Here is a 27127-nt window from a genome sequence, read left to right on the forward strand (position 1 = left end):
AGACCCAAAACAGAGTAAAGACATCCCTATAGCTACTCATGTGGAATGTGGATATCTACACTCACATGCTACGTTCTGAAAGAATGTTTGCCATCCAGTTTCTGCTGTGCATCAGGTGTCGTGGTACAGACTAAGCACCCATCCCTAAAGAAGACAGAAGGACACAGAGCTGTCTTCACGAGAGCCCCAGTGCCATGACTGCCAAGGAAGGAGACACAGCCATATATGAGCAAAAGTATTACAGTAAAGAATTAACTCGATGCGGTCTTACGGGCAAGCAACAAAATATTACTCCAAGTTGTTAAACCTGGTTGTGAAATCAATAATAACCAGGAAACAGGCTGAATTTTTATTAGCTTCTAAAATCTATCATAATCTATTTATCTGAGAATGGGGAGAGATGAGAGCAATGGAATTAGGATTTTTTTATGTATGAATGCTTTTGAGAATGTGGATTCAAGAGAAATTAGCAGCTATTTTAATTTTCTGCTATCTCGTTCCTCATACCAATCAGGCTACCTCCAAAATACCTCATGATAATTAACATTTGCCTAACGCTCTCCCAGTGTGCAAAGCAGCTTCACAGGCGTTATCTCCGACAGTCCCCAAAACAACCTTGGAAGTTTGCAAAGCAATTTCATCGAGGTTATCACACTGGGCTCTTGAATTCTCATCCTTCATTCCCCTGCGGTCCATACCCCAGTCAAGCCTGTCATCTTACAGTTCTGCAAACATAGCATATGCTCACACTTCCGTGACTTTGCCCTTGTGACTCCACCACCGGGAAAGAAGCCCACCCTTTCCTGGTTTGACCACAGCGTCTTACTCACTCTGGGGAATCGGAAAGCAAGGAAAGGGCAGGGCCCCCTGAAATTGTAAACAGCTGGCGATGGTCCCCGTGAGAGGGAGCAGCCCAGCAGAACAGAGTGTAAACTCTCTGGCTTGTAGACTGTGAATATCAATGAAAGCAATGGTCCCTTCTTAAAGAATGGTGGTAACTGACCTATGGCAGGTGAGGAAGACATGGGTTCAAATTCAGCCTCTGATACTTAGTAAGTAGTGACTTTGGGGAAGTCACTAAATCTAAGCCACATCCTCTCCATTGCAGGAGTGGTCCAAAAATCCCACCTTCAGAGTGAAGGGCACAGCAGCTATCATTACGTATGAAGTTCTTTCTACCATTTCTAGCTTGTGATAAGAGACTGCTAAATGGAAGTTATTGTGATGGTTACGACCACTTCCTTCGTGACAGGAAAGGCCATAGAATCACGTGTTACCACTGTCCTCATTTTCACTGCTCTTTGCAGTAGATTGTTGACTGTTTCTCTTATTACTAAGGAGGGGAGGCAATTGCTTTTCCCATAATCTCTTAGTGTCCTGCCTTGCATGTGGCATTTTTGCTCAGAGTTAAAGAGGATGGTTGCTTTGTCATGGGCAAGGTGATAGCAAGTCTAGGGGACATCAGGCTGTCACTGCTGGAGGGTGACCAGATGATTCATGAAGGACAGGCAAGAGTCATTCAGATGAGATGGATAGGAGAAGTACTATAGAAAAAGAAGCATGTGTGCACAGGTCAAGACTGAAGGCTGGAGACAGTGTGGCTTGTTTGGAGAGTTTCACTTCTCCATAGAGTGGGCAGAAGCAGTGAGTAAAACCAGAAGAATACTTGGGCAGAGGCAAAATTCCAACCATGTCTACCCTCTATGTTCAACTCTTCAGAGCCCTTTATTCACAGAGAATCAGTTTTCAGTCCCATTTTTCCTCAGCAGACAGAAATTTCATTAACTTTTTCAAGGTCACCATCTTAAACTGGTTTGTGTTGCTACAACAAAGTATCTGAGGCTGGGTGATGTATAAGGAAAAGAGGTTTTGGTTAACTCATGACCCTGGAGGCTGCAAAATTCAAATAGCTCCATGGCAACGATTGGCAAGGGCATCCTGGCTGTGTCACAACATAACAACAAGCATGGACACAGAAAGAAGTGCATTCAGAAGAGAGAAGCCACCTGTGTGAAGAAATAAGGCCAGAGAGGCTGGGATTGTTCTGTGAAACCTACTCTCACAGGCACTAACTCCTGTGAGACCTGAATCAGTTTCCCCAGAAGAACAGGCATCAGCTAGTGAGCTGTCTCAGCAGATAAGGCACTTGCCACCTGAAAAACTGAGTTCAACCCCCTGGCACCCACATGATGGTGAGCGAGAACCAACTCTCGTTATCTCACACCAACCTCCCATGGCCACTTCTATGCCACGACATGCTCCCCCACACACGCACACATACAGTATAAATGAACGTAAAAGACAGAAGAGTCGTGACTTAACCACCGACCACCAAGCCCCACCTCTTAAAGGTCCGATCAGCTTTTAATACCGCGCTGGCTGGGGAGGCAAAGTCCGCAGGACAACCAGCCTTATCTAAACCGAAGCAGTCACATTGCAAGTACAGATCAGGGCTGAAGCCGTCATGCACACCATCATGACTGAGGCAAAAAGGAACAGCTTCTTCCCTCTGTGGCTCACAGGCTGTGTCCTGAAGTCAGAAAGAAACCAATTGCCCCAACAATCCAAGGAAGCCATCTCCCACTGGTTCATCTCAGTTTGGGAAGGCCCAAAGCTCCTTCCTCTCCATCACTCCCAGGCTGCAGAGATGGGTTTTCACAAGCTCCTAAACTAAAGCCATTTCCATATAATTATGCCTCCTTGACCTACATGTCATTCAGCTGTGTGCTTGGGCTGGAAGCATGTGTGCGCGCGCGCACACACACACAAACACACTTTAAAAAAAAAAAAAAGCCAATTTCTCCAACCATAGAAAATTGCTTCCCAAGGCCCCAGAGTAATTAGACATTGTCCTCTGGGTATGGCCTGTTCCCTGCCCATCCACATCTCCCAGCACAGACAACACCACTTCGACCCTGCATCTGAACACGGGTCCCACTGTGGAACAGAACATCCTGGGGAAGGCAGCCTTAGAGGGCAAGTGCCTGGACTGTGTGTGCTGGGGACCTTTCTAATGTACTTGAACATCTAGATCCCTCGGATCTGTCCTCTGCAAAGCCAAGAAGGGGGGCAAGGAGGTATGCGCTGTGTAGGAAGAGGTTACTTCTCAACTTCCCAATAGCCCTGCCTTTCTTATCACGTCACCTGGATGAGGGGATTCCGGGGCTGGCCATATTTACCAGCTTTGTTGATATTGCATGGCAGAGCCTCTGTTACACACACACACACACACACACACACACACACACACACACACACACACACACACACCTCATTACCCTTCAAAGATGCCTGTGGTTTGATACAAATATGCTTAAACTTAGTAAATCTCTAATGCTCAAAACCTTTTTGTGACTCCCCACTGTCTTAAGATAAAGCCCCTCCAACAGCTGCAAGGCCATTGAAGTGCAGGACTGTTTCCTCCTCCTCCTCCTCCTCCTCCTCCTCCTCCTCCTCCTCCTCCTCCTCCTCTTCCTCCTTCTCCTCCTCCTCCTCCTCCTCCTCCTCCTCCTCCTCCTTCTTCTTCTTCTTCTTCTTCTTCTTCTTCTTTCTCTCTCTCTCTCTCTCTCTCTCTCTCTCTCTCTCTCTCTCTCTCTCAGAGAGAGAGAGGGGGAAAGATGGCATAGATAAGGAGGTCTGAGGAGGACAACTTGAGTTGGAAGGCAACCCTACATGGAAGTGTGGGATCAGCATGACCCTTCCCTCTGGGTTTTCCTCTCTTTGTAATGTATTAATTGTGTGCATATGTGAGTTCAGGTGTGTGCACATGGAAGTCAGAGAACAACTTTCTGGTGTCCCAACGTCCTTGCCTTCCACCTTGTGGTAGGATCCCTCTTGTTGTTTCTGTGGCTGCACTGCTTACTCTAGGCTGGTGGTCCACAAGCTTCCAGGTGACTCTCGCATCTCTGCCTCCCATCTTGCTGTAGGAGTGCTGGGGTTACAGGTGTTCACCACTACATCCAGCTCTTTGCATGGGTTTCTGTGAGTGGAACTCGGGTCATCAGGATTGTGGACTAGCTAGAACTTTACCAGTGGAACTATCTCCCTGGTCCTTCTCACCTGATTTTCAAAAGAAGCTCAGATCCTAACATCAGCATGAAATAGTCCATTTGAAACCATGGCAGTTCATTTAGTTGGCCCCTTCTCCTCACTGCTGCAAGCATGGCTCTTCCTCCAGGACCCCTTTCACCATCCTTGGGTCAGATGTGTGCTCCCTTCGGCCGTGACTCCACCACACACTGTCTTCTGCCACCATGGCACACCTTTCTCAGCATTTCTCTGGCTTTCCACCCAACTAGGAGTCTTGGGCCTGCTAAGGCACGGTACCTCATAGTGAAGGCCTGGAAACAAAGCAGAGCTAGCATCTATGTTGAAGGCAGAGCAAGGAGGCTTGCCAGAGTATTATGGGAAGAACACAAGCTCTCCTTCATCCAGCTGAATGACCAAAACCACTTCTAAGCACTTAAACTGTGTCAAATTGTCCAATATACACAAAAAAACCCTGAAAGGCAGGTGTTGCTACCCCAATTTTACATATGAGGAATGCTGGGGTACAGCTTGTTGAAGAAACTTAGCCAGGATCCCAAATGTAAGTATCAGCAAACAAGATCTAACTTGTTGGTTTCAGAATCAGTGATCTCAATGCCCTCACTTTCAGCAAGTTCAGTGTGCCAGGAAGGAGACTGTCACACTCAGCAGGGAAATGAAGCACACCGCTGTGCATGCGCATCGGGCACGATGCAATGCCTGTGCATGTGTTAAATTCCCCATCTTCTTCACTAGTCCAGTGAGAAGATGCTATTTTTTTTTTTTGCACAGAGGAAGAAAGTTAGGTATCACAGTCATGTGTGGAAATGGGAAATCTGAACTCTGCTCCATGAGCCACTGTAGTTGGTAATGAGGAAGAATTTCAAAGAGACATGGGTTCACAGAGAAGTAAGTAGACATCGTGAATATAATGGAACACCATGAAAGTAATAGAAAGTGGATAAATGTTCCACAGACAACCTCCAGGAGTCCATCTGCCCATCCATTCAGTCATTCATCCATCTGCCCATCCATCCATCCATCCATCCATCCATCTACCCACCCTTCATGCATCTGCAACCCATCCACACACCTATTCTCCATCCATCAATCAACACATTCTTCACCCTTTGAGCCATCCTCCATCCATCCATCCATCCATCCATCCATTCAGGTATCACTCCTTTGTTCTACAAACGTTAAGGGAGTTCATAATTTTTCACAACCACTTGATCATCCCTCATTTTTCAGAGAAAAGAGATACAGCCTCTGCCTTCCAGAAGCTTCCAGTGAATGGTGACAAAGGTCTTAAATGAAATCCTCAAAATACATGTTGTGGAAGCTATCTAGCCAACAAGGAGCTTCCCTCCACGTGTAGAGTTCAGGGAAGCATTCAGAAATAAAGGCTGCCGGGTAAAGGATTGGAGGTGGAGTAGGCATCCCAGACAGTGCTCCGATGTTAAGAAAGAGCTCAGAACTCCTAGGTGTATGCTCTGAAAGAAGAGTGAAAGACACATCCCATGAGGTACACCGGGGATCTTACCTGGGAGGAGGCCCACTGGCCATCCCAAGAGGACTGGGGCCTTTGGTAGAAATCAAACCAGTAATACATGAGCCAGACTGCAGCTGCTTGCACGTGTGTGTGTGTGTGTGTGTGTGTGTGTGTGTGTGTGTGTGTGTACACATGCATGCATGCAAGTGTGTGTATTGCTTCCAAACCTTTCCCAGCACATTGGAAGATATAACCACAGTTGGCCAATATGCCAAGTGAAACCACATGGCAGCTGCACTCTTGAAATGGGGCAGGGGTTGTGCTGTTCCTGGGAGTCCTCCAGGCCCTCCTCACTCCTCACACAGTCACACTCCCAGCCAACCTAGGAGTACTTTATAAAAGCTCAAGCATGGAGCTACTGACAGGAGCAGGAGTTTGAAACAAGTATTACTGTTGCCTTGGGGTGCTTCAGTTCACATGTTCTGAGTAGCTTGAGCTTGGAACTTACACTCTGAGAACCTGGCCCAAACTTGGGTATGTTATTGGACACCCTAAATTTATGCTAGGTTAAGCTGGATCCATTGGATTTGAAGATTGTGGCCTCAAAAACTCCCTGTCAAACACAATATCAAATTAATTTCCATTTAATCGCCAGTACATTTGATTGTGTCACCCAATTCATTTTCCAAAGGAACCCTTTGGAAATTTTCCAGTGCATTCACAGCACACCAGACCTTCTGTGTGTCTGCCGAGAGCACTGACCAAACACCGAAAACTGAGGAGTTGGTGTTACGTTAATAATTACTAGCAAATTAGACCTGATGGGTCTACTTCGAGCCTGTTTACCTGTCTAATAGCAATGTGTATATATATATATATATATATATATATATATATACACATCGTGGTAACAGGCACTGCTGCAGGCATTGTCCCTGTATTGTGTAATTCATGAGATGGTCACAAAAGCTTATGAGTACCACATGATTTTGTTTCTCACAGCTGAGCAAACTAATGCACAGAGAAGTTGGAACCATTGCCCCAAATCACACAGCCAAAAAGTAGCAGAGGCATATTCAGCTTCCCATTTCCATTTGTCACACATGTGCCTTTCTGGGATAATGCCAGGAGCTCTTGAGTGACTTTCTCTGCCATAAAAATGGGGTCTGTGGCCCTTGTGGTCAGCTCTTGCAATGTCTGAAACAGAACTATCCCAGCATGTTCATACCAGCTCATTTTCCCCCAAATGTCTTATGCTATTGAGGATGCTGGATGCAAGCCTAACACTAGAAAACAGCTGGGGTTTTGAAGCTGGATGGATCACTGCAGTTTACACACAGCCATAGCTGTTGGGCTGGGAGCTGTCTTTAGGAAGTAGCCTCTGAGAGCAATAGCCTTAAGGTTAGAAAGACAGCTTGAGTCGATGACTGAAGAACTTTAGTTTGACTGTATTTCTCATGTTCCTATTTACTGAGTGTTTCTCACAGTCACATCTGCATCCTTTTACTCAGGCTGTTCTGGGACTTTTGACTCTGTTCTCTGTAGCCTCTTCCTTCATGCCTCTAAGCCTTCCCTGGACCCTGACCATGGACCAGAAAATGGCTGCTTCTCTTGAACCACACTTGCTGCCTGTCCAGTGCCCTTTCCGCCCTCAGGGCACGAACAGCACAAGACACATGTTCAGCATATGCCCCTTGAATGAGAGAAGCAAATCCAGAGACATGTGACTTACCCAGGGCCACAGAGCTGGTGGGCAGCAGAACACAGCCCTATAAGCTGGAGTAGGATATGAGCTCCCTGTGGATAGGAAGCACTGTGCATCTGTTCACCACTGCATCCTTGTCTCTGGTACAGTGCCTGTTACATGGTAGGAGGCTTAGGAAAGGATTGTTAAATGGATAAGTGAATAGCAACATTGTTTATTGCTTCTTTTGTCCTTGCCTTCATAGAAGAACAAGGCAGGGTCACAGAAAATGATGGCTTTCTCTTGGCTGCATTTTATATGCACAATTGATAAGCTATTTGCCCACTGCTAAAAATACGTACCCCTGGCAACCGTTGGATGGATAGTGCTTAGCTCAAGATGTTTAATCAAACAGCGACAACCCAAGCAGAGCCACAATTAGCCTCTGACACCCCAGTGAACTCCAGATGAACAGTCCGGAAGCCTCTGACTTCCTGTTAGTCCCCTGGCACCCAGTGACCATCACCCTGGGTCTTCAAAACAGCAAAAGGATAAATGACCATCCTCTGCCCGCGGCAGACACCAGCTGGAGCAGATGGGCAGGGTAGGCAGAAAGTGAACACATGGGACGAGGGCCATGGAGACTAGCCGGTGGGGAACATCACTGGGTACCGGAAGAGACAATGGGGTCATCTCAGTCATGTGCAGTGGAGTTCATGAAAGTCATAGGATCTAGAAATCCCTTTATCTTCTCTTCCTCCTATTCCCAGGGGTCCTCACAGGCCATGTAGCTCCTCTGAAAGGCATTCTTTTCTTCCCTCAACTCTCTCATGCCATATACATGTTTGCTGATATATACCGTTAACCTAAAAGGGAAATAAAGACAAAGTGGACTAATTATACATAATAATCCATTCCCCCAAGTTAATTAAAAAGCATATGAACAAGTAGGTGCATCAAATGGAATTTAGAGTCTCATAAATCATGTTTGAATTCAGGGATCAGCACACTCTTGTTGATTGACCTGTGAAAGTTACCTAATCCCACTGAGCCTCCATATTCCCATCTCTAAAAGAGAGATAGTTATGACATCCATCTCATGTTATGAGGGATAAATTCAATACATATTAAACCTTCAGCAGGTGAGATGCATGCAATAAGTACTCAAGAAAGGAAGGGTTTCTGGGTGCTGGGTTATACATGCTAGGCAAACTCTCTGTCCCAGGTTACATGTCCCACCCTTAGGAACCATTATTTTAAATGTATCAGCTTTGCCCAGCTCTTGTAGGATTCACATTGGAGGATGAGAAAACTGTCTGGGGCATTAGATATGATCATATTCCTCTTCCAGACCTTGGCATTTTTCATCTATAAGTGAATGAAAATCTTACCCACTTCATTAGTATGGATAAGTGCTAGTTATAAATGGTCTTCAACTCGCAATGATGTTACATTCTGATAGACCTGAGAAGTCTATAGTAAGTTGAAACTACGGGAACTTGGTAATGGGTTAATACATCCAATCTACAGAGAATTCTCTTATCAACATAGCACACCACAGACTCTTACTTGTCTGGGTTTCTTCACCACGCCAGGCCTAACTGAGCTGTGGGTGTTGGCAGCACTCAGCATTTAAAGACAAGATTGTATTTCAAATCACTAGACCATAAAATTATCCAAATTCAGACCTTAAAGTATGGCTTCTGCTGAATGCATAATCATCTTTGCCCCTTCATAAAGTTGAAAGATACTGAGTGAAAACATACTGTGACAGAGACCCTTCATATTGATGTTCCAATTTGAATATGCAATATCCCCCATCAGTTCACATTCTGAACACTTCTTCCCTAACCAATGACACTATTTGGGAAAGTTCTGGAAACTTCAGGAAGTGACCTCTAGTTACATGAAGGAGGTCATTTAAAGTGGCTTCTTAGGAGTACATTATCCCTGCCTGTTTCTTGTCTTGCTCTTTCCTGACTTGTCATGCTTGCCAGGGTTCATGATGGACTGAACCCTTTGAAACCGTAAGCCAAAACAAGCATCCTTCCTTTAACTTCTTTGGTATAGGTGTTTGGTCACCATGATGAGAAAAACTAACTAATACAATAGGATATTATAATATTAGACAGTGTGTCATATTACAGTCATTGTGTGTGAAGAAGTGAGTTCAGTGCCTGACACTCAGTAGCTGTTAGCTGCTCTGAGAGAATGGCAGGGATCTTCACATCTTCTGCCTCTTGGTCTCTTTGGCCCATGCTATTCGCTCTTTTTCCCTGTGGGCCAGTGAAACCCATACCCCACCCCACCCCAGATGTGAGCTATGATACCACGTTAATGGTTGAAAGTCCATTACTAACCTGCTCTGTTTATGGAAATGGAAATTGAGGACCTGAGAATGGACAGGCACCTGGGACCTACATCAGAACCCAGCCTCACACAGAGGCACCTCCTGCAGCACTCCAGGAGTGTAAGAACACTTGTATTGACTGATCCTGACACTTGACTTAGAGAGCTCTTGTCCAGAGCTAGCTAGCCGTTCTGGTCTGCCCCATAGACCAGAAGGCTCAAATCAAGATGGCCAATGCCTCATGGACTCTCCCGTCATTCACTGTCTCTCCTTAGGAAACCTGGTCATGATAGTTATATGTGCCAAGCATGACTGCCGACAGAATACTTCCTTGAGTCTGGAGCTAGTCAAGAGCTTTACATGTACAGATGACTTTAATCTTCACAGCAGACCTTTGGTCCAGGAGTCATCCTTCCCCTCATTTGCTGATGTGGTATGTGAATCTTGTGTTTACATAGCTTGGCCAAGAGTGCCAGCTAGAAAAATGAAGGTTTGGAGTTCCATGAGATGGGCCCCACACCTGGCACCGGTACTGGTGAAGGGGTCAAGAACCTGATCCTAGATAGGCCATAGGTCCTAGGGGAGAACCCAATACAATTATTCTGCTAAATGGATATAGTGTTTCAGTGTCGCCTGTGTCTTCTTGCTGTACCCATAGATCAGAGCATCTCTCAGGCCTCTTCAGAGAATCTTCCCTTTGCAATAGACACCAACTAACACAGAGACCCACAGCTGGTCTAATGCTCAGAGAACAAGAGATGGTGGCATGCTCAGCTCTAAATGATACATCACACACAGACACAGACACACACACACATACACACACACACACACACACACACACACACACACACACACACACACACACACAAGGCTCAGGAATCTTGGCAGAAGAGGGGGCAGAGAGATTTCTAAAAGTCAAATGTGGTGGATAACATCAAGGAAACTGTTTCCTGACTACAATAAGGCAGGTGCACACAGGAATTCACAGAGACTGTGACAGCACACATGAGACCCCAGCAAGCTCAAGTCAGACGAAATCCCAGCACAGAGATCCCACTAGTAGCCAAGGAGCTGTTGACATTTGAATGCTGCTGGGTGAAGGAAAGTCAGTTTTCTCTAGTAATATAACCCTTGGTAGCTTGATCGCATGCAAAGTCAGGCCCCACTCCCAAAACTAAATAGACAGCACTAACCAGACTTGACAGTAGAAATTAAAAAGAAATCTCAAAGTTGGATGGGAGGATAGAGAGAATAGTTAAGGGAGAGATGGGAGAGTAGAGATGAATATGTTTTAAATATATTATACTAAATTCTCAAATAGTTGACGAAGATGTTGACTTTTAATAACTGAAGATTTGGGGGACTAACCAGATACCCTTGAGTCCAAAAATCCATACATCTCTCGTTATAAGTGTCCTAACCATTCTGATAACTCTCCCACTTGGTGATTACTGCACAGCCACCTGCCTGCCCAGGACTGGTTTCTGTAAAGCCCTGGCCCATCTGTCTTTCTGACAGACTCCCAGAGATGAGAAGGCACAGCTGCATCCATCACTCTGTTCCGAACTTGACCCAGAATGACTCCATCAAGTGCCTTGCAAGAGGCTTCTTCATTTTGCCAGCTGCGCTGTCTTGGCCAGGTGGCATCTCCTCCCTGAATATCAGTTTTCTCCTTTGTTCACGGAGACCAGGGCCTGAATTCCACCGGCATTGTCATCTCCCTACCCTTTCCCATGTGTCAAGTCCCTTCTCCAATAAGCTGAGTTCACCTTACAAGCAAACATCTACCACTGCTCTAAGTGGAAACATAATGTTCCTATGATACCCCTAAACTGTTTCATTTCATTGCACAGTAGAATTTTTGAAAGCTCTTTATCATAAAGTTTTAATACATTTACAAACAATGTAAACTATGTTTATAACTTCCTAAGTAAGAACATTCATCAATAAATTCCATAAAACCATCTCATCTATGCAAAGCCATTAATACACAGTAAGTCCTCAATAGAAGTTAGCACATGGGGAAATATAGTTTGGAATCTTTTTGGGTCTGTTGGCTGCCTTATATGTGGCTTTATGATCAAAGTCTAAAGTTGCCATGGTTACCCAAGGAAGTTGCCCCTGGTCAAAAAAACCAAAACCAATTCTGCTGTCAAGAGAAGGCCAATTGATCGGCAGGACTGACTCCTGCCTGCAGCGTGGATGCTGGCTCACTGTTCCACTGCCCTGAGTCAACCTTCCCTGGGACAGCAGCCATCTTTGCTCTTGCTGCCTATTAATCCACAGAGGGAGACTTGCCAGTCTAGTCTACACAAGAAATCACTGCTTTGTTCATTGCTAGAGGCAAGCCAGAGAGGCTGCATTATAGATGCCACACTCAGGATCCACAGGCCAAATCCACAGCATTGGTCTCACCTTGGCAAACATCACCAGTTCCTCCTTGTCCCACTGAGCTCAGCTGTAGTTGAAAGAATACTTTCAATATGGTGGCAAGGCAGCCACTACCAAAAGATTTCAGATGAAACTTCTTGTGCATAAAAATAGAAACAAAGGAAGTAGAAACACTGGTTTGGAAAATAATCCATTCAAGAGTTAAAATGTTACTAATATATAAGAGAGTCATATCCACGAAGAAAATAATAGAAAAAACATAATAGAAGTAAATAAAAAAGAAGCTACAAAAAATTGAAGAGCTGCCAAGATAAGAACTATTTTTGCATTTTGTGGATAATTTCATACATATGTGTTTTGACCAAAGCCATTGCCTATTCTCTCCCGTCCAGGTCCTCCCCTCTCTACCCAATCACTTTAGCCTCCCAACCTCATGTTTTCTCTCTTCTCTTTAAACCTAGAGTCCACTTAGTGCTGCCTGTACGTACAGAGGTCAGGACGTTCTTTCAGGGGCTGCATCTCTGAGGAACACTGACTCTCCCTCCCCTAGCAGCATCAATTACTAACAGCATCCTTTGCTATTGCTTTCCTCCAGAAACTAATTTTTAAAGAAAAAAATGCTATATCAAAGGACACAATAGTCAAGTGAGTCGCTACCCAATGATGGCTCTTAAGGGCTTAATTCTGTAGATAATGATCAATGTTCTCTACCAAGGACAGAAGCAAAAGAGGACAGAGGTTGCATAAGCTACAATTGGAGACTGAGATTAGAAGCAATGGGCCAGGGAAATCAGAATCTTCCCGAAGGAAGATTCCTAAGGAAGACTCTGAAGGAATGCTCTGATTGTTCCATCTTCCCTCCTTCCTTCCTTCCTTCATTCTTTCCTTCCTTCCTTCTTTCCTTCCTTGAGCATTTTAACTCTCTCTCACTTATCTCTGCATCTAGAACAGGTCTGGCCTCTTGTACATGCTCTGTGATTGTTAACTGATACCAATTTGCTGGGTTTTAATAGGCAACAATAGCTAGCTGTTTTAGTGTTTACTCTGTGCCAGGAAATACGTTAAATATTGTGCATGCATTATTTCACACAGTCTCCCAACAACCTCACAGCTATGATACCCATTTCACAGTTGATACTAAAGCTCCAGGGTTAGGACACTCGCTGAGCATTACAGAAACCTTTCTCTTGGGATTTAATTGTAGGCAGCCTCTTCCCTGTTCCTCTAAGGCATCTGTTAAATGCCTTGGTACTTTGGGTGAGGTTCTGCCTGCAAAGAGAGAACAAGGCCACTTGGCCCTTCAGAGTCTTTCTTGAAGACTCTGGAAAACCCCAAAGTTGTCCATCCCTTGGGGTGACATTCCATTCCCAACTGTTACTTCACTGGTCCACAGTTAGCTTTATGTTCCTCATAACCAACAATAGGAAGAAAGCTCTGTTTCCCAGAGTTCTTGACTGGGGGAAGTGAAATCATGGGAAATAAAGATGGCCACTGGCAACATTTGGAACTGGAGATAAAGGATAAGGCAACTACTCGTGAGAGCTCCTCCCCTACTTCTCTTGTGAAGACCCCCATCAGAGTTCAGAGTAGAAACCTGGAAACCTCCAAACACTTTCCATAGACACCAGAAACCAAGTCTTGCAAGTGTCTTACTTTCCTCTCCAACCCCCACAAAAAACCCCCAGGGAATATCAGTATCAGTGAGGAGGAGAAAGGTAGAATACCCATCACTCAATTTCATTTGCTCACCTCCCAACTCTAAGCAAGGTCATTGCCAGCTTTCTACCCAGGAGGCTGCATGATGCTCTTCCTAAAAACCCCATCTTGGGAACCCTGAGGAGTAGGCAATCACACCACCAGAACAGCCCCAAATGCCAGAGGCCAACCTGGCATGGGAGCTGACACTCCTCATGCAAGAGATAGACAACTGGAGGTGTGTTCAAGTGACAACTGAAAGAGGTGAATGCTGCCTCTCTGGAAATTCACAAGAATATAATTTAGGATGCAGAGAAACAGGATTTGTGAAAGGTTAGGGCAGGAATTTAATTAGCCCAGAACAGCAAATCTCTCTATAAACTTTTTCTCTAAGTTTTGAGCACTACGCGGATGGGACAACAGTGCCTCCAGTGCCCCTTCTCTTCACATAATCACTGCAGCTATCAAGAAGTTCTTCTCAGTATCTAACCTAATCTTTTTATAGCTCCAGCTTGATCTCTTCTCCTTCCTATAAAGTCTCTTAGCTGCCTGTAGGAGGGAGGTAAAAGGAGACGAGACAAGAGGTCGGACAAGAGGGAAGAAAGCGTATTATTCTTTAAACCAACATTTCTATTTAGTGGGATTCACCTTGAATAAATACACAAAATGCTTACGGAAGCACCATGATGATCTCCCCAAACAATAATGGTAATAACAACAGAAGGATGCTTCATAAGTCTGACAGACCTGGAGAAAAAGGAAACCTAGGATCTATCTCTAACTGAAAATGTTCAACTTGAGCAGTGGTGTTCCTGTATAATCCCACCTTGTGGCACTAATCATTATTACTAATTATGTTATTATCATAGGTGTAAACATCCTGGAGACACCAGCAAACACCTGCTCTGCTTATCTATTGCAGCATTAAAAAAAATCTGAATGACATGGAAACTAAAAGCTAAGATTTATGGTTACCTGTCACAGTTAATGGGTGATGGAGCTTCATGGACCAGGTCTGGCTGCAGTCACCTGGAATTCTAGACCTGAGCACCAAAGATGGAGACTCATCCCATAGGTGACCACTGATGTTAGGAGTCCCCACACATGGCTTTTCCAAGTGACACAGCGATCATAGAATAAAAACTGGGCTTTCCAGAAGGAGTCATGGTCCCAAAGCAGGGTTCAAAAAGTCCCTTATGACATAGCATTAACAGTCACACAAAGCCTTCCTGACACCATCTTAGGTCAATATCACAGGACAAGCTCAAGGCAAGGCATCTATATGGACATGGACACCAAGGGATTTGGTTGATTGGGGGCAATCAGGGAGACTAGCTACCACATTATTGGGATGGTTATTTAATTTCTTTTTCAGTGTGTGTGTCTGTGTTACGTGTGTGTGCACTGTGTAAAAGTACACATGCCTAAGATCTCGTGGCAATTAGAGGAGGTAGTTGGTGTCCTTCTGTGTCTCTCTCTATGCTGTTCCTTACTGACTTGGAACTGACTTTCTTTTAGCTAGCCTGTGTCCAGCAAGCCCCAGCAATCTTCCTGTCTCCCCCACCACCCGTCACGCTATACTTAAAGACACACGCAGGCACAGCTGCCTTTTTACATGGGTGCTGGGAACCTGAGCTTAGGTCTCCATGCTTGTGCAGCTAGTGTTCTTACCCACTGAGCCGTCTCCTCAGCCCTCTCGTCTGTAACATACGAATTAAATATAACAACTCAGATGGAATAGTACCATCTCCTGGCTCCCCACCTTTTAGCTGTGTGTCTTCAACAAGGGACTTAACCTCTCTGAGTCTCAAAGCTCTCAAATCATACTTCTGCCCTTACACAGTAGTTAAGATGAAAAGAGATGTTGTGAAATGCCCAGGACATAGTGAATGTCGAATGAATAAGTGTTAGTTATTATTATACCCTAGGATAATTAAGTCATTGAAAGATTAATCGTTAAAGATAAAAACTGGAGAAAAAACCAGCAGAACTAACAGAAATTAACTCAGAACTCCAAGTGTTCTGTCTCCCCAGCTAGCTGTCTCTTTCAAGGAACCTACAGGGACATCACAGTCATCACAGACACCAAAAACATCTCTGAAAGACCTTGGTCCTTTCTCCACAGCCAGTAGACCAATAGGCGGGATGACCTGGTAACAGGACTATACTCTTCTCCCTGCCACCCTCCAAATCTTCTCAAGTCTGAGGACTGTAAGCTGTACATGCAGGAAATGAATCCTCCCAGGCATATCAGAGATGCTTTGCAATCCCAAAGCATGGACTTTCTGTTCCCTGAGAGCCTGAGCCTGTCCAACTGCACCAGGACCTTATGGAGCCTGAGCCAGTTGGTTTTAGAGGAAAACTGTGAAATGCAATTTCAGGCAGCGGTGATCTGGGTTTCGCAGCTCATTTGCCCCTTGCAAAGGTGCACCAACTCTGTCAACACTGCTTTCCCTCTGTGGAAAAATGTCTGACAGTGGAAATGATGGATTTTTTTCATATGGGAAGTTAAAGCAACATCAAGCCATAGAGTTGACGTCCCTACCTTCCCATCGCTTTTCTAAAAAATCAATACACAGGTCCCGCCAGTCCCCCAAGCTCACCTCAAGGTGTCCTACGTGTCCCTGATATTAGCCTGGGATTGGGGTGATCTCTCTGCTCACACAAAAGAAATGAGAAACTTGGTGTCAAGGATTAGTTTCTCAAGAGAGGCAATTACTAGAAACTTCAGGAAATGTCAAGTATGAATACCTGGCAATTTTGTTGGCTTTGATGGCTTGCTTGACTTAAAGCATTCATTAAGTGGGGCTGGAATATTTTTTGCAGCATTTCAGTTTGGAGAATTTTTAGCACCCTGCTTTAAGCTGTGTTCAGCTGGGAAGGAAGAGACAGGGTCACAGATATTCTACAGAACATTTCCTGGGGAGACCCTGGAATTTACCCATCCCTGTCTCCTGAAAGTTGTGGAGGACACAGAATAGAGAAAATTTGGGCAGGAATAGAGAAAATTTGGGCACTGCTCAATGAGTGAAGAAGTATTGTGAGAAATGACAAGACTTTTGTAAATTTGAATGACTGACTGGAGACCCTTAGGGACCAAGTAGACGGCTCAGTGTGTAACAGCATTTACTCTGCAAGCGGGAGGACCTGAGTTCATATCCCCAGCACACATATAAAAAGAAATGGCCAGACATAGCTGCAGTGCCCATAACCATGGCATCCTGGGGAAGAGACAGATGGATCCTAAGAGCTCTCTGTCCAGCCAGCCTAGCTGAAATGGAAAGCTGCTAGTTCAATGAGAGACCTTATCTCAAGGCAATAGGGAAGAGCATGACATCGGAAGACACACGATGTCCTGCTCTGGCCCCTCCCATGGCTTACACGGCTTGTACCCACACACTTACATGCATCTACCACATGAAGCAAACCACACACACGTGGGGAAAGGCAGGAAGGAAGGAGGGAGAGAGGAAGTGAGGAGTTTAATATGGGAAGTCACAAAGAGCTAGGATCTCTTCCTGGTTTCTTCACTTGCTTGGTTTCTTTGGACAACTGATCCAAATGTCCAAATGTCGGTTTCCTCATCTATAAAATGGCAGGCTAGTCTCATTATTTTGTCCTTTGAACACATCTGCTTCATTCCCAAACCTTTGCACATGCCATTCTTGCTGCCTAGAATCCTTGTTCCATCATGGTGGACTCTTTGTTCTCACCTTGACCGAGCTCAAATGTTTGCCTTTATTCTGCATGGTATCATCATCTGGGATTCTCTTGTGTGGTGTTGTGTGTTGATTTGCTCATTCATTTATTTAGTCTTCTTCTCACACTCTCTCATTCCCATGACAGAAAGAAACTTGTCCATTTTGCTAATCCCCATGTCTTCAGCACTTCGTGCCATACCTAGCTTTGAACGAACTAATGAAGGAATGAATGAAAACAGCTCACAGTCACCAAGCACTTATCATGGGCCAGGTACTGCTGCTTCTGTGAAAACTGTCTTAAGTATTCTTCCATCTGAGATCAATCTCATGAAGTAGATGTCTTGATTAGTCTCATTTTATAAAGAAAACTAAAGCACAAAGTGATTGAATAAATTTGCCCCAAATCTATGAGCCAGTAATAATAGAGCAAGGATGGAGCCCCAGGGCAGTCCCGCTCCAGATCCCACAGGCTTGACTATTGTGTGCCCTATGTCATCAGGACCTACAGCCTGATTTCTAGGAAACTCTAATTGTATGATATTAAGTCAGGGCAAGTAAGGACCAAAGGGCAGCCCTTTGACCCAGACACCCTTCCTAAACCTTTGCCTTCCACTGTATGCCTGCTCACCAGCTTCCCTATGCCCACTGTATGCGTTCTCATTTATCTCATCAGTGTGTAGGCTATTTGCAGGCTATTTACACACTCTGAGTGGAGACCCTGACATCTACAATACCAATTTGTGCCCACCTTCAGCCCATGCATGGGTCATTGCCTGCAAATATAGATGCTAAATACTTGGTGGAAGGATTTCCAAATGAATAAAACATTTTGAAATGCTTTTCAAGAGAACACAACAAAGCTGTTTAATAAAAGAGAGCTATTAAATGCAAAAATGCTTACAGAGCAAGCACAAATCAATATAAGTGTTCTTTACCTTAATAAACCCAGAGCTTCATGCATTCCCACCCCTGGGCCTTTGCACATGTTGTTTCCTTTATTGAAATGCCTTCTCCTCCCACATGTTTTCCCTGTTTGCCTGTTATTGGTTACTTTTTACTCTTTGGCTCTTTTATTCTTAGCTCTTTTGGGGGACCCACCTCCCAGCTCCCAAATAAATCACACACACAGAGTCTTATTCTTTCTTATAAATACCCGGCCTTAGCTTGGCTTATTTCTAACCGGCTTTTCTTAACTTAAATTATCCCATCTACCTTCTGCCTCTGGGCTTTTATCTTTCTCTATTTCTATACACCTTTCTTTACTGCTTTATCTGTGGCTTGCTGTGTAGCTGGGTGACTATCCCCTGATGTCCTCCTCCTTTTCTTGCTCCTTGATCTTTCCTCCCAGATTTCTCCTTCTATTTATTCTCTCTGCCTGCCAGCTCTGCCTGTCCTTTGTCCTGCCTCACTATTGGCCATTCAGCTCTTTATTAGACCATCAGGTGTTTTAGACAGGCAAAGTAACACAGCTTCACAGAGTCAAACAAATGCAACATAAAAGAATGCAACACATCTTTGCATCATTAATCAAATGTTCCACAGCATAAACAAATGTAGCACATCTTAAAATAATATTCTACAACATTTAACTCCTTATTTGTCCCTTGATCTCAGCTTGAACATCACCCCCTCAGAAATTTGTTTCCCGGTCTCTGCTCCCGGCCTGCTCCTTCCTATCACACACTATAACCTGAATTTGTGCAGTTCTTTGGTGAATGTTTTTCTCTCCCTATAAATTCCAATATAGATTAAAGCAAAATAGACAACATCTGTTTCATTTACCATCTCTTCCCTGCTCACAACTCATGGGTTCTTAAAAACACTACTGGGTACACTAACTTTTGTGATATCAGGTCTATAAATACAAACCATCTTATTTTAAAGGTAGTATTTCCTGAGGTGGGGTCTTTACAGAGTACACACTCACCATTGTTCTTTATCAGGTACAATGAGGGGGTCCCCACCCCATTGGAATAAATATTATTAAATGATAATCTACAGGATGAACCTTGGTCCTGGGCTTGAAGCCTGGCTAATATAACCAGCACTCTGTTATATCTGAGTACTTTGGATAAGAGCAAGAATGACACAGACTTAAACAGAGTAATAGTCTGCCCTACCAGCTACTGAGAGGGCATGGAACAGCTGAGTTGGAATTTACACATTCAGCTGTTGGGAGTGTAAATTAGTAAAACCACTTTATAATTAGTTCTCAATATCTAATACAGAAGATGCACACTGTAGGCTCATGTGTTCCAACACTTGGTCCCCAGCCAGTCTGTGGCATGGAAGGTTGGGAAATCTTTAGGACACAGAACCTTGCTACAGGAAGTGAGTCCCTCTGGGCAGGCCTCAATGCTTGACAACCAGGCTTTATATCAATCACCTCTCTGCTTCCTGACTGTAGACACATGTGAGCTGCCACCTCATGCTCTCACTGCTGTGCCTTAAACTGTGAGCTAAAATAAACCATTCCTCGGTTAAGTGGCTTCTTGCTGGGTGTCTGATCACTGCAAGCAGAAGAATAACCACAACTACACATTCTAAAACATAAACGCACTTCTGTGTGCGCTACCCAGAAAACTCTCATATGGACGTGCTTCTCAGTGAGAGTCATACTGAGACATGAACTAGCACACTCATAATGGAAAAATCCTGGAATAAATTAAAAAATGCCTTGGGGGGTTGAAATACAAAACTATATGTAATATGTACATAAATGGTATGTCTTAGTTAGGGTTTCTATTGCTGTGAAGAGACACCATGTCAGGGTAGGGTGCTGGCTACATCTTGATCAGAAGGCAACAGGAAGTGGACTGAGTGCCACACTTTCTGTTCTGTTCTTGAAAAATTTTTGAGAAGCTTGAGCAAAAGAGACCTCAAAGCCCTCTCCCACAGTGACACACTTCCTCCAACAAGGCCACACCCACTCTAACAAAACCACACCTCCTAATAGTGCCACTCCCTTTAGGGGCCATTTTCTTTCAAACCACCACATTGTACTAAGTTGTTACAACGCTATATAGTTGCTCACATGAATAAATTAGAAGTCAGAGCATTGACATAGCTAGGTCTCAAAAACGTACTGCTGAATACCAAGAGGAGAGAATGGGATGGACTAGGATAATGACAGTATGGAAGAGAAACATCAGGCAAACATCACCCTGAGCACAGACTCCTGTTCCCCTAGAGAGAGAGGAGGGAAAACAATGACATTGGAGCTCTCTCAAGACAGGCTTCACCCCTACCTACAGTGTTGTTCCTCTCTTACAGAGGAATGAACCAAATATGAGAAAATGTTCAAATTCCTTCAGTTTTAGGACAAGTGCACCAGGCTCTGGGTGTACGCTCGTTGTCAGAGGGTCCTATATGTGAACTACATCATGCTTTGCCTTGTGTTTGGGTTCAGGGCCTTGCTGTGCAGTCCTGCCTGGACCTCAATCCTCTTGCTTTAGCCTCTCATGTGCTAGGGTTATAGGCATACACCACCACGTCAGTCTCAGGTAATGTTTTAAATGGCTACTGAGAAATAAGTGGGGTGAAGAAAGGGAGCACGTAGGGGAGGGATAAGAAGGGGGGATAGGAAGGAAGGGAGGAGGAGGGGGAGGAGAAGGAGAGAGATCAGACTCTGGCTCTGTTCCTAGACCTCAGACAAAGGACATAAGCTCTCTGAGATCCTCATTTGCCAAGCAGGATTGACAGTGTCATTGTAAAAATGAACAAGAATCCGTTTTATCTAAATAACTTTCAGATATCATCCACCGGGTTATTGTTTTTGAATTATTCCCTAATGCCTTTCTAAATGCATTAGGGAGATTCATGTTTATAAAACTGATGTGTGTGTGTGTGTGTGTGTGTGTGTGTGTGTGTGTGTGTGTGTGTGTTTTTAAATACTCATCTAACCCTGGGAACAAGAATATTTTGCTATTACTTGTACAAAAAAACACATACATGTGTGATAAATGAGTGTATATAGATGTCAATTATTTATTGGCTATGATTATCCTGAGGGAAAAGAAATGGGATGATTAGAGAACAGAAGTAGAAGAGAGATTTCTGTTTCTTTTGTGATTGTTTTTAAGTATGCACAATGTATGCTGATCACTTGCTCCAAAAACCAATGCAATTCATTTTAAAAATTAATGTGCAGGTCATCTCTTAAATGCACTTCAAAGAGGTCCTAGAATATAAGTTCCATTGAGGTTCTTAAGAAGTCATGCTGATGAAGATGTAGCAAAGCGGCAGGGCATTTGTAAATATGTAAAAACCCTGAGTTCTCTACCCAACACCACAAGGAAGGTGTGCAGCTTAAGCACCTTGGAGGCCAAGGCCTCCTACCCCAGTTGCATCACTCACTCGTCTTGCTGCTGTGACAAATTGCAACTGAAGGAAGGAAGAGTTTGTTTTTGGCTCACACTTTCAGGGTACAACCTGTCATAGAGGGACAGTCATGGCATCGGGAGCAAGAGGTAGCTGGTTGCATCGCGTCCACAGTTAGGAAACAGAGAGAGATGAATGCCTATGCTCAGCTGGCTTTTTCCTTTGTAGATGGTCCAGGACTCCAATCCAAGGACAATGTCACCCACTTTTAGGGTTGGCCTTCCCATCTCAATTAACCCAATCAAGAACTACTTCACAGACATGCCTGGAGGCTCATCTCCTGGGCGATTCTAGATCCTGCCAAGTTGGTGATCAGCATTAACCATCACACCCATATTTCCGAACAGTCAGTCAGACAGACTAATTGAGAATGGATAATTTGGTCCAGGGATACAACACTGAGTCTCCTGAGCACTCAGGGATCCAGTTTCACATCTGTAGTTGGATAATGTTAGCATCATCTCTCACAGTTGCTTGAGGCACAAATAAACTATAACACAAGTATATATTCACATTGTATCCAGCTGTTCATTTGAGGTGTGATTTGTGGTGCTGAGTGTCCCACAGAAATACTCATTTGATCCTTTGACACATATTAGAGTCCCCTGGAAAGCTCAAGCCCGGGGTCCCACTAGTAGCCAACAGTCATCTTTGCCTTGGGAATAACCTTGATTATCTTATCTCCACAGCCAATATCCTGACAGTCATCATCCTCTCTCAACTAGTGGCCAGGAGGCAGAAGTCCTCCTACAACTATCTCCTGGCACTTGCTGCTGCTGACATCTTGGTCCTCTTCTTCATCGTTTTTGTGGATTTCCTATTAGAAGATTTCATTTTGAGCGTGCAGATACCTCCGATCCCTGACAAGATTATAGAAGTGCTGGAGTTCTCCTCCATCCACACCTCCATTTGGATCACGGTCCCCTTAACTGTTGACAGGTATATCGCTGTCTGTCACCCACTCAAATACCACACAGTTTCCTACCCAGCCAGGACCCGAAAAGTCATTGTCAGTGTTTACATCACCTGCTTCCTGACCAGCATCCCCTACTACTGGTGGCCTAACATCTGGACTGAAGACTACATCAGCACCTCCATGCATCATGTCCTTGTCTGGATCCACTGCTTCACCGTGTATCTGGTGCCCTGCTCCATCTTCTTCATCTTGAACTCAATCATTGTCTACAAGCTCAGGAGGAAGAGCAATTTCCGCCTCCGTGGCTATTCCACAGGGAAGACCACTGCCATCTTGTTCACCATCACCTCCATCTTTGCCACCCTCTGGGCCCCCCGCATCATCATGATTCTCTACCACCTCTATGGATCACCCATCCAGAACCCTTGGCTGGTCCACATCATGCTGGATGTCGCCAACATGCTGGCCCTTCTGAACACAGCTATCAACTTCTTCCTCTACTGCTTTATCAGCAAGAGGTTCCGTACCATGGCCGCTGCTACACTCAAGGCCTTGTTCAAGTGCCAGAAGCAGCCTGTACAGTTCTACACCAACCATAACTTTTCCATAACAAGTAGTCCCTGGATCTCACCAGCAAACTCACACTGCATCAAGATGCTGGTGTACCAGTATGACAAACATGGAAAGCCTATAAAAGTATCCCCGTGACCCCGTAGGGCTGGCACTTGTGCCTCTGTGTAATCTGTTTCCAGATGAGAGGGTGTCCCATGCTCTGGTTGAACAGCTCTCCTTCAGAGTGCTAACCTGATTTCCTCTCTCCACAGACTGAGCAGCACTCAGACTGGCAGATGAGAAGAAAGGGAAGAGAAGAAAGCAAGGAATGAATCTTGTTTTTCTTTGCGCACTTGTTTTCACAAAAATCACCCTGAAAGCCACAGTTCCTGCTGGCTTAAAGATGCCACTGGCAGTTATAAATGCCACCATACTGTGACCAATAAAGACCACAGTAGAGAAGTAGTTAGTGCTGGTACCATCTACAGCCACTAGGAACCAACCACTAGAATGTGTGGTCCACCAAGTCACCATAGTGTGTAGCTGAGCCACACTCTTCTTCCAAGAGTGGAGGTCATCCATCATTTCCCTGTACCATTTCTAGCAGCTAACAGGGCTGACTGATTTGGGATTTTTTTTTTCCCCAAGATACCCTTTGTCCTTGAAAGAGCTGCAGTCTCCAGGTGACCCTAGCAATTCTGGCTGCAGAATGACAGCATGGGGAAAGGGAAGTGTCAAATACCATCCAAACTGTTGCTGGAATATATAAGGGGAGATTCCCAACAAACATGACCATGTCCTTAGACCTGGGGTCTAAGGTGCAGTTTTCTATTTGCCATAATGTACAGATTTTATGTCTCCTCCAAAACAAAGACCCTACCTGGTGTGTAAGGGAAAGGAGGAATTCTTGAGCCCAGAAAAACAAAAAATCAAACCCACTCTTGCCACGGTTTCAGTTCATCCCTATGCGAGCTGTATCGGTTCCTTGCATTCAAAATCACTTCCTGCTGTGGTACTGCATACTCTTCCCGGAAACACCTTCTTTGTCAAGTTGTGAGCCCTGCATCCTTGCTTGCTCAAGCCCTCATCAAATGCTTTCCATGAAGTGACCTCTTAAACTGGAGATAACTGCAGCTCTTCTGGTGAGAAGGGATGCCTAGCTCCCACCACAGCCCAGCTGGTATGGCCATGTAAGACCCTAAATACAGACACAACTGTCATGGAGGGGTGGTTGTGTCAACCACTGGTCTGTCACTTGATCTAAGTGGCTCAGTCAGGTGGTGCCTGTTATCAGTAAAGCTCTTTAACTCGCATGCTTCAAAGGTGACAAAATGTATTCATTATTCTCTCCTTGCCTGGTCAAGGTAAGAACAAATCTAGGATGCAGTGATTAGAGGCTTCTCTGAGAATTACCACATGTATGTGCAGACATAGAATATACACATGTAGACATGACTATATTAAACTGGGCCTGTGGTGTGCTTTAAAGAGGATAAACACTCCAGAGTCCCTATTATTTTGCATTTTTATTTGTGCCCCTCTTCCACATTCCCAGTATTTGAACCCATTCCTGGTTTGGAAGAAATCTTCCAAAATGATTTTTAAAACTGCATGATACTTTTGGTGACCAAGCTAAACATAGTCACCTGGAACACTTGGTTCCATAGACTTGATTTTTATTGCATTTCCTCCCTAAATCGGAAGGTATGTCTCTGTTGTCTTAGGAGGTTCTGTAGCAAAGGAATGGGATGGAAAGGCCCCTGGGGCAACACAAGTGCTAAACCTCAACCAATGCCCTTCAAGACTAAGCTAGGGCAGTTTGGGATTTTATTGTTCCTGATGGTGTCCGTTCTTATCCCTTTTAAATGACTTATGGGTGAGTCTCACCATACCCAATGGTTAGATTCTAAAGTCAGTGAAAAGAGAATGACCTTACAGGACTGTGGTTCCTGTGCATAGTCCCTCAGGAAAGAGGACCTTTGAATACTCAAGAAGCTACATTTTTCTCCAGTGTTGGGACAGGCTGCAGATACTTTGACTGAAGATAATAGAGTCAGCTGGTGTTTAGGGAATGTGTTGTATTATTGTGATGTGTCTGAGAATGTCAGGACCCAGATGCAGCAAGCCACTACCACTGAACAGTTTGCAGAAGTTATTCATGTGAGGAATGAGCAGAATCCCAGCTTCTATCTCACTTGCTCCCCAGAGCATATGCTCAATGAGTGAAATGTAAGCAAAATCCCCCACATCTCTTGAATTGTATTTCTTTCTTCTCCCCCAAGCATGTACAAGTGAATGTATGTTCATTAGCTGTGTGTATGACACAATTCCACTGCACCCCCTATAAGTAAACATTGACCAAAGGCTACCTATGCTGAATAGATATTATATATGTGTTTATTTATTTTTTAAAATGCATATCTCTGAAAATGTTAGTTTGAGCTAGCTATACATAAGTGATTCAAAGTGCAATATCTATGAAGGTTAAGCAATTCCTTTTTGAGTATGTACACACAATGGAGAGTAAGACTTTGACTCTCAACACTGTCTGCTCTGTGTTTTTAATCTCTAAAACAATTAATTATTTAAAAGCTGGGTGTACCCTGGGAATGCTTTCCCCAGACACTCATTTATTACTTTTCTTGACAGTAGAGGTTCTACCAGGTGATATGGCAGCATCCTCTGTTTTCTGAATACATTTCCTATTTCTCTATGTAACCCTTTAAGCTAGTCCATGAAAGTACTCCAGAGAGTTGTTGCATACTCTCTCTAAAGTGCACATGGATACCCTTTGGATTAGGCTGACATAAACAAATATAAATATATATAATCAGCCTAACCCAGAAGGTATATACATACATATATCGCCTGAAGTTTATTTAAGATTACAGAAGGAACATTCACTTATTATTGATAATAATAACAATGGATGATGACAAAGTTTTTTTAAAACTTTAAAAATTGTAAGCCTTTTCATTCAGGCCGGGTTTGGAAATGAAGCCTTGACTACTGAAGCCTGTCACATAAACAGCTGCTGCTAAGGGCAAACACCTTAGCCTGGGTTTTTGTGGTGCTTCTTTCAAAGACTGTTCATTATCACCTCCATTGCTGTATGATTTGTGTCCTTGGACATGGTGACAGTGTCATACATGTACATGCCAAGTCTTTTTCTTAGCAACTGGAAGCCTGGGGAAATAAATGAGGGGTACAGCAGACAAATCATAAAAGATAAGCCATGTGAAGGCATGAACACCCATGTTCCAAACACCTTGCCATAGAAAAGGGTTATTTTGCACAGCTGGTGCCTACTTGTCTGACATGGGGAGCCCTTGGAAAGTACATTCAGGACTCGACTTACTACTGACCACTACTGCTTGAAAATGGAACAAGAGGCCACCACCGAAAAATAGGAAATGCGCATATTTTCTTAACTAGATAAAATATTGTGTCTGGACTAGTTTGTATTCTAATAAATTCTAATATGGTGCGTACTTGGTGTTTGCTATTTGCATATATGGTCAATCAACTGCAGAACGCTGGTTTTTATTCATATTATTTTTAATTGATAAATCATAATTGTATACATTTATGGGGTGCAATGTGATGTTTTGATATATGTATTAAATGTGCAATGATTAAATCAAGCAAAGTAATATGCTGCCTCACTTATATATTTCTGTTGACACGTTAGAAACTTACTTTTGTGTCCATTTTGAAGTTTACAATGTATTATTTTGACTAGAGAACTTCTTCTATGGAACATTTCTTTGTCTAATAGAATCTTTGTACCCTTTGACCAACAACTCCCCGCTCCTTTGCTCCCATTTTCCCAACCTTCTGGTAACCATTCCATTCTCTGTTTTTATGGGCTCAATGGTTTTTTGTTTGTTTTTGTTTGTTTGGGGTTTTGTTGTTGCTGTTAATTCTACACATAATT

The 27127-nt window shown here is 44.0% G+C and overlaps 1 protein-coding gene across 1 annotated transcript in view; it reads left to right on the top strand.

The window, feature by feature from the left end:
• The window catches only part of Gpr139 (G protein-coupled receptor 139), a 44987-nt gene extending 18144 nt beyond the window's left edge, over positions 1-26843 (top strand). The window contains exon 2 of the mRNA XM_052761975.1: positions 22412-26843. Within this exon, the coding sequence (XP_052617935.1) occupies positions 22412-23346 (935 nt within the window). The 3' untranslated portion in view covers positions 23347-26843. The remainder of the gene's footprint in view (positions 1-22411) is intronic.
• Positions 26844-27127: the final 284 nt, after the last annotated feature.

Source organism: Peromyscus californicus, unplaced genomic scaffold (assembly GCF_007827085.1).
Source record: "Peromyscus californicus insignis strain IS unplaced genomic scaffold, ASM782708v3 Scaffold_4__1_contigs__length_199733344, whole genome shotgun sequence".
Classification (NCBI taxonomy): Eukaryota; Metazoa; Chordata; class Mammalia; order Rodentia; family Cricetidae; genus Peromyscus; species Peromyscus californicus.